We start from the raw sequence: 12,194 nt of genomic DNA on the forward strand, positions 1-12,194 counted from the left end.
CTACAGCCACACAATGTAGATGTATGGAGGCTGGTTATGAGTGAAAGGAGGGGGGAGCATTTCAAGAAGTTATTAAAGTCTTCACGGCTGTGAAACACTTTTGTCACACACACACACACACACACACACACACACACACACACACACACACACACACACACACACACACACACACAGATACACACACAGAGGGCCGGTTCTCTCATCTAGATTGTGCTTTTTGAAAAATCATCTCGCAATTAATTACATATAAGCCTGCAGTGAATGTGCATATGACATATAATTAGAGTATTTCACTCCTACCCAGGTCCTTTGCCGGCATGATGGAGTGCTTCATACAGCGAAGCGCCATCTGTTAAGCTCTCTGAAAGGAACTTCATGGCTTGTAGTCTACTGCTCCCTAGCGGCCACAGACGTGCACTGCAGCTCGCACCCCCTTTACTTTGATATCATGTTTCACACGTGTGGCAAAGGCAGGAATGCAGTTTTAAGGAGGGGGATTTCCCAAATGTTTTCATGTCAGGGGATTTCAAGGAGAATTGCTTTGGAGACCAGATAAAAGCTGATAAAATTAAAGAAATAAAAAAAAATGTAAAAGACGATACAGATATTTAAAAGAATCCTTTGGGTGGTTATGTAGGAATTTCTGTGTGTGTTGAACATGTTCAATAATATATCATAATATAAAATGTCCACTTCATGTATTACTCTTATTCTCTCCGTATTTATTGATTGGTTCCCTCTGCTTCAAGTTCCTGTTGCCTCTAAATTGAGATTCAATGTATGTAGACTGTGTTGCTAAAATGCTGATGTAAAAAAAAAGAAACACCTCAATGCATTTGTCCCCAAAGTAAATCACAGGTGAAATCAGAAACAACTGGGCTGCTCCTTCAGGCCCACATCATTTCAACGGCATCCTAGTGGAGCCACCACGAGAGGACATCTTCGGTTCAGCGCTCTTCGGGAAATTTGGTCCTTCAGGCTCTCGGTAGCTTCTACGTCACCAAAACGTTGACGTGTGGCTAAGGAGGAGAGCTGTCACGCTCGCTGGTTTAGCCGGACCTTGCTCTTTGATAGCAGACCGTTAAAGCGCCGACAGGTCTTTTTTGCAAACACTTAAAATTTGTAATAATGGCGGCGGAGTGGGAAGAAATACGAAGGCTTGCCGCGGACTTTCAGAGAGCGCAGTTTGCTGACACAGTGCAAAGGTAAGCTAACAGCTGTTAGCCGGGAAGCTAACGCCAGCTAGCATTCAACTTTTCAGCCAGATGTGAATTATCGTATTCTTTTAGTTGTTTTACCTACCGTCTTTAGCAAGTATCTAACAAATATGGTAGGAAACGGCTCTGTTGTCATCTTAGTAACGTTAACTTTTGTTCAGGCTGTCAGAGAGGAACTGCATCGAGATTATTACAAAGCTGGTCCAAGACAAGAAGCTGGATGTGGTGCACACGCTGGACGGGAAGGAGTACATCACTCCGGGGCAAATCAGCAGGGAGATCCGAGATGAGCTGTACGTCCACGGAGGTTGGTTCCGCTGCCAAATTAGCATTCATATGATATGTGGGAATAAATCACTTCCGGGTCTGTCTGTTGTCATACTTAATTTAAGGAGATCTGAATCATTGTCAATTGACATCTGTGCTTTATGACAGTAAACACATCATGGTGTTGTATTTCACAGGGCGAATCAACATCGTGGACCTACAGCAGGTGTGTATTAGCAAGTTCTGTCTGTCTGTGTGTGCGTGTACGCGTGTGTATGAATGACGTAACTTAACTGTTGGAAACACATTGTTAGTGTGCTTAAAAAAAGCAGTCTGTGACAGAATCGTGTCTGACTCCTTCCTTTTTAGATTTTAAATGTGGATTGGGTCCATGTTGAAAATCGAGCAAGTGACATTGCCAAATCGGATAAAGGGATGCAACTTGTGCTGGGACAACTTATTGACGAGTGAGTATTGAGTGACTCTATAATCCCACTAGTGCCAAAACCAGAGGTAATGTGAGTCAGTCTATCTGTCCATAAAGTCAAAGCATCCGATATGATGACACGTGGGAATACAAGACATCAAGCAAATTAAGACGCAAATGCTGAGAAAGTATTGTCACACTTTCTAAGTTAAATTTATTTTGTCCAGCCCAAAATCACAAATTGACCTCAGATGGTAAGTGTGTTGGTTGTCTCGTCTTTTCTGCAGCACGTACCTGAATCGGTTGGCCGAGGATGTGAATGACAAGCTGCAGGAGGCCGGTTTGATCAGCATCGCAGAACTGTGCAAGACCTACGACCTCCCGGGAGACTTCTTATCCGAGGTGAGTGCAGAGAAATTTAGGAACGCGGTTATTCAGTCTATTGATTCATAACCTCGTCCGCTTGCAGACTCAAATGAATGCATGTTTTTTTCTTATGTATCTCAGGAGGTGTCTAAGCGTCTTGGAAAGCTCATCCAAGGAGAAATGGACCAGTACAACAGGGGGGTGATATTCACTCCGGCTTTTGTTGCTCGTCACAAAGCCAGGATACGAGGGCTGTTCAGCGCCATTACAAGGTCAACTTTGTCAAGACAGTTCACACATTGGGTCTCATGCAAGAACGACGCGTACAGTAAGGTTTGGAGGCAATCTGAGATTTAAAGGATTATTTCAACCTAAAAAAATACTCACCGCAGACTGACTAATTGATTGAGGTAAATGGCATCAAGGTATTATACCGTGCCTGCATAGGTGTGTTTTTAAATAGTCAGTTTTTTGGTGAAAACCCAGTGTTTGGGAAGTAGTGAGCATACAACTGGAGGAGAGAGACTGGGATTAAACTGCATGAGTTGTGTGTGAGTTTGTAAACTTTGTATACTTTTGCTATTGTTAAACGCCAACCCCATTCACTTCAATTCAGCCGGGATCATCTCCGTTTTTTTAATTCTGTCATCACGCCATCTCACAAACGTGCAACGACTCAACTGAGCGGTTTACAACAAGCACAGTTAAGTAAGTTTAGTTAATCTGACTTGGAGCAGAGTTGACAAACCGATAATCTAGGATGAGATTATGAAGATGTTCTTGCGTGAGGCTTCTTTTTAATTTCATTTTAATAGTTTTAAACGTTTCACTAAATGCCCTCCTGTTGTCCTTCACCCTGTAGGCCGACGCCCGTTAGCAGCATGATTGGAGCGTTTGGATTCCAGGAACATCTCCTGTACTGTAAGGAGAGCCGTTGATTTTGTTATTTATCAGACTGGGTGTGATGCAGCTTGTTTTTTTGACATTGCGGTTTGGGTTTTTTTCGTCGCCAGCTGTCCTGGAGGAGCTCGTGAACACCGGACGCCTGAAAGGAAGCGTGGTTGGGGGTCGGCAGGACAAAGCTATGTACATCCCCGACATTTACGCCAAAACGCAGAACTCCTGGGTGGACTCGTTCCTCCAGCAAAACGGATATCTGGGTATTGCTTTTTAAGATTATATGTAGCATTATTGAAGTCAAGTTGTTGTGCAGGTTCTTAATGACACTGCTGATGTCCGTCTTCTACAGAGTTTGATGCGTTGGTCAGACTGGGCATCCCCGACCCCACCAGCTACATCAGGAAGCGCTTCAAGTCCAACAAGCTGCTGTTCCTCAGAGCAGCCTGTGTGGGCCAGGCTCTGGTGGACCAGGTGGAGGCCTCCGTAGAGGAAGCCGTCAACTCCGCCACATGGACGGACATACAGGTGCCGCCTTTACCCGAGTCGCTGTTTTTCTAGTCAAAATATTAGTTGCTTCCGTTGTTCATTCCTGCTCTCGCTCTCTCAGCCGATTTTGCCCAGCTGCCTGTCAATGGAGGACATCGGGATGTTGATCAACCAGGCGATGAGGAACACCAACGTGCAGTCTTCTGCCAGAGTGCTGGGAGAAACGGTCGTCGTCAGCGAGAAGTTCATCAGCAACTGCCTCTCTTTGTTCGACGACGCCATGCAGCTGAAGGCTCAGAAGGTAGAGCCGCCGTGGTCACACATCTCTATACGATGTCCTCATCTCCGTCATAGTCCGTTTCTTTTTTGCCGTGAAAAAAAAAGAAAAATATTTAACTGGTAATGCAGAAGTGCTGATTCTGCCCAGAAAGTTTTAGCCGTCGGCTGTTATCGACAGGTGTTGAGGTTATCGAGACAAGCTAGTGCGATCAGTCACTCTATGGGGAGCGCAAATGGAATGTCTGAGCTGGAGGACTCGCCTGCTGGTTCCCAGTCAGTTACGAGGGAGAGAGAGAGAGGGAGAGAGAGCGAGAGAGTTGTGTATGAGACCAAAAGTTATTAAAGTTGCCAGTGGGCAAAATGCTCCCTCGTTCCCCAGCAGGAGGTGATATATATATATATATATATATATATATATATATATATATATATATATATATATATATACACACACACACACACACACACGGTATATAGGACACTCTAGTTTAAAAAACACTCTGAAATAGTGTCCATGTTTTCCCCCTAGGAAGTGAAGAACAATCCGGTGTTTTTGATCACTGAAGATGACATGAAGCAAGCGTCCATGCTGACTGAGAGTTCAACCACTTCTAAAAAGGAAAAGAGAGACGCAGAGCGCAAGAAGAAGACCACAGGTTGGTCCACCCCACTTAACACACTGAGCACAATGTGAAATCCAGTGCAGACTTCAATGGTTTCACTACAATCAGCCTTTTCCTAGACACATTCTGACACACATCCGATTGTTAGAAATTTGGATTCTTTTTATTTCCAGCATTCTTTGATGTGCTCGCACCTCCTCGTGGCCTATCACGGACCCTTAAGACAGTTCCAAGATGTTTGATTGTCATGTAGCAGTCAGACACACTAACACACCAGCACTGAAAGAAAGGGTTATTTTAATCACTGAATATTATAATAATAATTTTGTTTTATAGAATGTCATCAAAAAGCAAACGATGCAAGAGCCGAGGCGATGTCTTCAAATGTTTAGTTTTTTTTGTTGCCAAAACCGAAATACACTCACCCGGTTGAACTGTTTCTCTCCCAGAGGGCAGTGGCAGCGTGAAATCAGGTGGCGGAGGCAACGCCAGGGAGTTCCGCATCCGCAAAACCAAGAAGAAAGGGAGGAAAGACGAAGACAGCGACGAGGAAACCGGACCGTCACAGCAAAGTACCGTTCCGTCCCTACAAAGCTCGCTTTTAATCTTTACAGGGACGTAACGTCTCTGTGTGCACATTAGGCCTGTTCAGCGAGGCATTTTTACTGTAACAAGAGCGTAATGGCTGGTTGGCTAGAAATCTCTCTCCAGGGTTGTTAAGCTCCCTTTTTTTATTATTTTTTTTTTCATGGAAGACAAAGGTAACTGCTGTATCCCTGTGAGACTAATTAGCTTTTGTTTTACCTTCCGCGAAGATCGCAATAAACCGTCTGCAGCCCCCTTTATGGCCCAGGAGGAAATCGTCGCAGTTTTAGAGGAGAGAGTGAGCGACTGCCCCGAAGAAATCCTGTTTGAGCTGGCAGAGCATTTAGTAAGGTAATATAATACATGGCTCCCACGTCGAAAGTTAGCTTTTTCTTCTGCCGACACTATAAGTCAGTCATCTCACCGCGAGCATTTCTCCAGGCCTCTGGCCAAAACCTACCAGGAGGTGCTGCGGACAGTGTTCATGTCCTCCACCAGCGCTCCGTCGAGGGCCAACAAGAAGCAGAGCATGAAGGATCTGCAGGAGGAGATCACCAGCCTGTACAACAACATCCGGCTCTTCGAGAAGGGGAACAAGTTCTTCTCTGGTAAGTGCTGCTCTCGTCCCGTCGCTCGAGTCAAAATTCCCCAAAAAGATTCACTGGAGTGAATGTGACGCAGTCTTTCCCAGTGTTTCTTAAATCTGGTTGTTAGTCACCCACACTCCAATTCTTCAGTGCTCTGAACCGCTGGAGTTATTGTCATCCTTCTGAGTTCGCTTCTTGAAGATGCGTCATCAAGTTTGCACAAAGCAGTAATTTGAAGCATCTGATTTTGGCAGCACAAGACGTTATCACCTTTGATAGAAGTATTACGTTTCATTATACGGGAAGCGTCTTTAAGTACCTAGAAAAGCGCTATACAAATTTGAATTATGATTTAAGGAGTAAATAAAAGTGCCAATCCCACATGTCGCACTGCAATGAAAAAAAAAGATGGGGAGGATTCATGATGTTGACTTCACGGGGATGTCTTTCCTCGTGCAGATGAAACCCAGATCAACATTGCCAAGCACATCCTGAAGACCTTGTGCACCGACGTCACCAACATCTTGATCAATTTCCTGGCCGCCGACCTGATGATGTCCGTGGAGAATCCTGTTACTATCACCAACGAGGTGGGTGGGGAAAGTTCCTGCTCTGTTTTTCTGCATCTCCTCTCCGTAGCTTTTAAGTAACAGTATTCAGCCGGGTTGGGGGGGGGGCAAAGAGCCGAGATCACATCATATCAAGTCGGAGCTAATTAGGACTGTGTGTGTCATTGCTGAAATGCACTGTGGGACTTATTGGAGCTCAGACATAATCTTGAACCCCTCTGATGTGTTTTGCCTCAGGTCCGGGTAAAGATTTTGGGCAAACTGTCCGAGGAGACCAAAGGACCCCTCATGAAGCTGCACAACAGCCTGAATGGCAAAGTGAGTATGTTTCCTGTCGCTTCCTCCGTTGGCTCAAACGCAGTGATGGGAAGCTGTTCACTTTTTGTCCTTCATAGACTGTCGAAGACTTTCTCACCAACATAGAGACGTGTGCAGAGGTTTGTGGGTTCATGCTGAAGAAGGGAGACAAGAAACGAGAGCGGTAAGGACGACGCTTTTGCCTTTTTTTATTTTGAGTGTTTGATTGGTGTATAAATGCTTCCATTTTGTTGTGTGTGGAGTGTTTTGACGTATGTGGTGCCCTGTGTGTCGTCCAGGCAGGCGCTCTTCCTGCACCGCCAGGCTCTTGCCGAGCAGCTGAAGGAGGCGGAGGATCCGGCCCTGGTCCTCCACCTGACCAGTGTGCTGCTGTTCCAGGCCAGCACCCACTGCATGCTGCACGCACCCGGACGCTGCGTGCCCCAGATCATCGGCACCCTCACAGGACGAATATCCACGGTACGTCTCGGCGGACAAAACGCGTGACGCACGTGCACTTGAGACAGGTCCACTCTATGCAAAGGGTGTTAACAGTGAGGGGAATATTAACAAAATTTTGCAGCTCTGGTTGCCAGATCTATTTTAGAATCAAGAGCTTAAACCAAAATCACAATTTACTTTTTCTCAAGTTGCCTCCAAGTGACCCTGTACAGGGGCGGTAAAGGCATTCACCTCATGTAGTGTGTAGCTGACAAGATGAAAGTCACTCCAGGCGTCCGATACTAATGGCAGTAACAGTAGCAACATACTTTTGGTGGCAGAATTTTCTCCACCTAAAGAAACAAAAACATGAAACCCATTACGTCATCTGCTTTAGCTCCCTCATAACGGCCATGTTTATGCATTCAGTTTGGGCTAAATGCTTCAGCAAACGTTGGCCGTTGTTTTTCTAAGACTCTGCAGCTGTCTGTTGTCGCCATCTGCTGCAGTGTCGAGCGCAGTAAAGCAGTTTTTTTGGCGGGGTTAAAAATGCTAAAATGTTTTTTTCCTGTGTGCTTCTTGCAGGAGCAGCAGCAGCTGCTGTCGGCCTACCAGAGCCTGGTGGTGAAGCAGCTGGTGAGCCAGAGTCAGAGCAGGAAGCAGCAGCAGCAGCAGGAAGGGGAGGAGGCAAAGGACGAGAAGCCCGAGGAGCAGGACGAGGAGGCCCGTGACGTCCGCACGCAGCTCATGGCCCTGACGCCGCAACTCAAGGATCTGATGCTGTCCCAGCAGAAGGCATCCGTCACGGAGGACTGAACCTTTTCTACGTTTTAGAGAAGAAGGATGCTAGGAACTGGATTGAGGAGGAATCTTAATAATAATAATGTTGTGTGTGTGTGTGTGTGTGATTTATCCTATGTGGACTCCACATTGAATTGTTAAAAGGAAATTCCTGCTTGGGATGTCACACCCTGTAAAGCCAATTGACATGAAAATCCTCAATGAGGTTCTGATTTTTAATGCTTTCATTAAAGCTCTCCTCTAACTCATGTGCTTGAGTTATTTATTGGAAGCAGTGGTGCAGTCATTGGACCTTGTGCGAGAACCACTGGTACAGACCGAGTTTTTGGCTTTAGCTCTGCCAATTTACAATTGTTTTTGCACAGGTGGCCTGTTTGTTTGTCTTTTGGTTGCAGCAAAGTCAATTTAATAGCAAAGTCAGCAAGCGCCTCTTTTTTTTTTTATACTTTAATCCGCCATCCCGAAAACACAGCGACCATCACATCCCGTTCAACCCGTTGTTCAATCCATTTGCGCTCAATCCAGCATGTACATTTCTATATTTCATTTGAAAATATTCTAGTAAAACCAAATGAAGCTCATGTCTATAATGCATTATAAACATTTGGAAGGCTTCAAAACGCTTTCAATGTTTTTAGATCATGGACAATGATGTGTTTCAGCGCTGAAAGCTGGCTAACATCTTCCCTTCGTTAACGGTCATTTGGAGTTGGACTTCAGTCGTCGTGACCACGCGGGGAGGAGACGTCACACAATTACAACATCCTGACCAAGAAAAGAGATTTTTAAAAAAAATAAATACTTGACATGGCTTAAATAATCCTTGAAGTTTTCCTTTTGTCGTCACTACACTATAGAGCCAGCAAATACTCCTCACAGGTCCTCAAAGTGTGTAATGGTAGGCCTTTCATACACCACATACAGTGCTGCCACTTGACAAACAAAATGCATAGTCATGCTATGACTTATTTTTAAGACATGATTCCATTTGAGGAATTTAGACTAATCCCTATGTGTATTTATACATGCATATGTTATAAGTAATGTTCTCATTGAACTTATGAATGCATTATGTCAACCATACTTTTTATAACCGTATTATAAGTTATCATTGACAATATTTAACAAGGTTTATAAAGCCCTGTAATTGCATTGTGACACTTTATTCAATCCTCTATTTAGGGTTAGGGTGTCTAAAGAAGGGTGTTGCATTGTCAATTTTATTAAAAGAGTTTGATGCAGTGATCATAAATGGTGATTCTGTGCATATGAATAATGCACCTTGTATAATACTAAAACATTTTGTATAAAAAAAGAAAGATCATTCTGATGTTATGTTCATTAGTTCCTCTTTAATAATAATTTTATATATATATACAATTTTTTCAGAATTTTTTATTCTGAAAAAACAGTTCTCACTGGATCGACATGAGTTTACAACCAGCTTCTTCTACTTTATATTAACAAAATATATACACACACACACAGCACAAACAAAAGTCTGGCAAATAGATGAATGAGTTTCCCTTATGATGGTTCAGCAGCACAGGATGATGCTTTGGGTCAGTTCCATCAAAAAGATGTCCAGCCAGTGTCAATTCATTCCGTATCAGTCACTGACAATGACACCGCCCTGATCAGGGGTCTCCTAGTCCACATGTACAGAGTCCAGAGTACGGATCCAGATCATAGTCCACAGCAGGTCCCAGGAATTTAACTGCCGGCCAAAGCCAAAGAACTCTGCAGCTCCTCTAAATGGTTGTTAGCTTGTGTGATCATCATACGGATGGCATCCTGAAAGGAAAAATGAGAGGAAAAAAACTCTAGTAATGGAGAAAGCAGGGGATGCTGGGAAGTACTACGTCTCTACACGTGTTCCATTGACAAAGTTGTCATGTGGTTTAAAGCAACAGAAAATCCAAGTAAGAAGACCTTGAGTTCAGATGGTTTCTTTGGAAAGACTAAGACTTTAAGTAATTCATTAACTTGGACCAAATTATAACCTGTTGCAACAATATTCAACACAATGCTGCAGGTGTTGTGCAGTTAAATTCAACATTTTATGTTACTGCTGCCTCTATGCAGAGGAAGCAAGCAGTTATTACATTTTAAAGTAAATTTGGTGTGGGTGTGTTTGAAAGAGATAGTCAACACTGCAGGTCTTTCTCTAATTTAAAAAAAAAATCTATCAATTAATCAACTATTGTGGAAAGGTGTCTGAGTTTTTAGATGCAGTTTATAGAGTAATATCTTAAGTATCAAGCACAACCTTTTATGATAAAAGAGCACTGTATAACATTTACACCTGCAGTGTCCGTGAGTAGTGATGTGATGTTTGTTTTCAGGCGTATATCTCTTTACCTTGTCTGTGGCACTCTTATTCCTCTTGAACTCGTCTCTTGCCCAGTCACTGAGGTACTTCCTGTCTGCCTCGTCTGGTACCTTCCGTATGGTCCTCATCATATTTCTGTAAATTCCCAAAACTTTTTGTCTCTGTAAAAACTGTCAAAGAACCAATAGTTTAGCAGGTCAGTTAAAAACACATTGTCTTTACTAATTAACCAACAAAAACAGGCTCAAATAAAGCCTGCATATGAATGCAATAATGACATTTGCCAGCTGTAAAATGACCACTTCCACTAGCCCCATCGCCACCAGACTGCAGCCTTACCCAACCGTCAACAGTTATCAACTGGGGGCTGAGGTAAAGAAGTCCTGATACCTCATATTTAAATACACTCATGGTACAAAATCTTTGTATGTGAAAACATGCATAGCAATAAATGGTTTTGTAAAGCAGGGCTTAATGGGGAAAGGCTGACTTGGGAATAATCACAACATCATATCGTCTTGTCATAACACAGACTCTTGGACAAGTTGAAATTAACGCCATCCCCTGATAATCATATACACATTCACAAACTTAAAAAAAAAAAATGCGGCATGCAAATGTCTCCTTATGAGCACGTTTTAACTCAGTAGTAGAAACATTGTTTGCTATCCCTCCGTGGTGGTAGCTTCTTGGTTCTGCCACTAAAACATCACCGGTGACCGCATTAAAAGTACAACTATCAATTAGTTTCACAGACTGAGGTCGCCGTGCACATACACTAGTTGCAAAACATGAACAAAAATCTTCCTCGCATTTAATAAACGATTAAAGAAGGAACAAAAAGAGTGTAGCGAGCGATGCTTCTCGGCTAACGTAGCGTTAGCTAACGTAGCGTTCGCCAACACGCTAACTCCGCGAGGGGAACAGCAGAGAGGTCGCATTGCGGCTGCGCAGTGGCCCAAAGGGGGACCAGCAGTCCGGCTCTGAGCGACATCAAGTGCACTGCTGCTTCCGTTGTTGTTCTTGTGTGTATTTTACCTGTTTTAGAGAGAGCGCTGCAGTCGGCAACCTTGAGACTGCCATCTTGCACGACGTCACAAGCCGGATGTTGTGATTGCTTTGCTTCTTTTGGTTCAATGGCCGGTTTTAACGGTGGCCTGTGGAGGTGCATACCGCCATCTATTGTACCGGAGTATGTAGTGTGAGAGCTTGCCGCCCCCGATTGCTTTATAGACGTGGTAAAATAATTAATATTCAAACATATTACAAAAAAGAAACAAACAAACTAGTATGAAAACTATATATATTCTTTGACATGGTTCCATCTCCTTCAAATGACCACTGCTTGCTGTGTATCCAATCTCAAACTGAACCACGAAAACCCACAAGGTCACATTTCCTTTTTGCCTTATGTAAATAAAACATGTATTTTGAGCCCGTTTTATATTTTTTTCTCTTGGTTTCTGGCAGCACATGAGCACATGTTCTGCATTCTTTGGAACTTTACATTCAGTGCATCCCTCTGTTATACTTCGCCCTACAGCAGAAATGTTGTATTTAGTGTGGTCTGGCTCAGCATGTGTTGTTGATATGGTTTGGGGACTGTTGGTTCAGCAGCTGACTCTGTTGCACCGCCCAGAATGACAATGTCATTTGTATGCTTCGGCCTAACAGCTAGATATAAAAAGCCTGACTTGAACTTTGACTAAATGAGTTTTGGCAGTGCAGCGGCTTGGCTGCGCGAAGAAAAAACAGGTGGTTCAGACTCACATATTATGCTGATTTGTATAAACTCTAACCTTTAATTTGTAAAGATTATCACTCTTTTTTCTTTATGTATCCACTTTAAGCTTAATTTTTGAAAACTATTTACATTGTGACGTCTAAATGATTATTTGTATACAGGGCTACATCAATAAACAACTTATTGAAGTCATATCTTTGTTTCAAGTGGTCAGTATAACTTAAGTGTTTTGGAGGTTTTACAATGACTGAAGTCAACTTGTTGTCTTCA

At 43.4% G+C, this 12,194-nt stretch overlaps 2 protein-coding genes across 2 annotated transcripts; one reads left to right on the top strand and one right to left on the bottom strand.

Annotated features, from left to right (window-relative positions):
- Positions 1-1,022: 1,022 nt before the first annotated feature.
- On the top strand, positions 1,023-7,931 carry ufl1 (UFM1-specific ligase 1). Its single transcript, XM_068577712.1, has 19 exons — positions 1,023-1,208; positions 1,382-1,527; positions 1,685-1,713; positions 1,857-1,954; positions 2,202-2,316; positions 2,422-2,552; positions 3,143-3,201; positions 3,294-3,440; positions 3,530-3,705; positions 3,788-3,967; positions 4,475-4,601; positions 5,018-5,140; positions 5,384-5,504; positions 5,595-5,761; positions 6,200-6,330; positions 6,547-6,627; positions 6,705-6,790; positions 6,906-7,086; positions 7,633-7,931. Exons 1-19 carry the CDS (start codon positions 1,132-1,134, stop codon positions 7,861-7,863), a joined length of 2,406 nt encoding a protein of 801 aa, XP_068433813.1. The 5' UTR covers positions 1,023-1,131; the 3' UTR covers positions 7,864-7,931.
- Positions 7,932-9,202: 1,271 nt separating this feature from the next.
- Positions 9,203-11,282, bottom strand: lyrm2 (LYR motif containing 2). The gene is made up of 3 exons (XM_068577366.1): positions 11,219-11,282; positions 10,210-10,350; positions 9,203-9,642 (listed from the first exon to the last, which is right to left on the bottom strand). The coding sequence occupies exons 1-3, from the start codon at positions 11,261-11,263 to the stop codon at positions 9,562-9,564; spliced, it is 267 nt and encodes an 88-aa protein (XP_068433467.1). The 5' UTR covers positions 11,264-11,282; the 3' UTR covers positions 9,203-9,561.
- Between the last annotated feature and the right edge of the window lie 912 nt (positions 11,283-12,194).

The sequence above is a fragment of the Clinocottus analis genome, unplaced genomic scaffold, assembly GCF_023055335.1.
Source record: "Clinocottus analis isolate CAN_PGR_092001 unplaced genomic scaffold, fCliAna1.0.p SCAF_15, whole genome shotgun sequence".
Classification (NCBI taxonomy): domain Eukaryota; kingdom Metazoa; phylum Chordata; class Actinopteri; order Perciformes; family Cottidae; genus Clinocottus; species Clinocottus analis.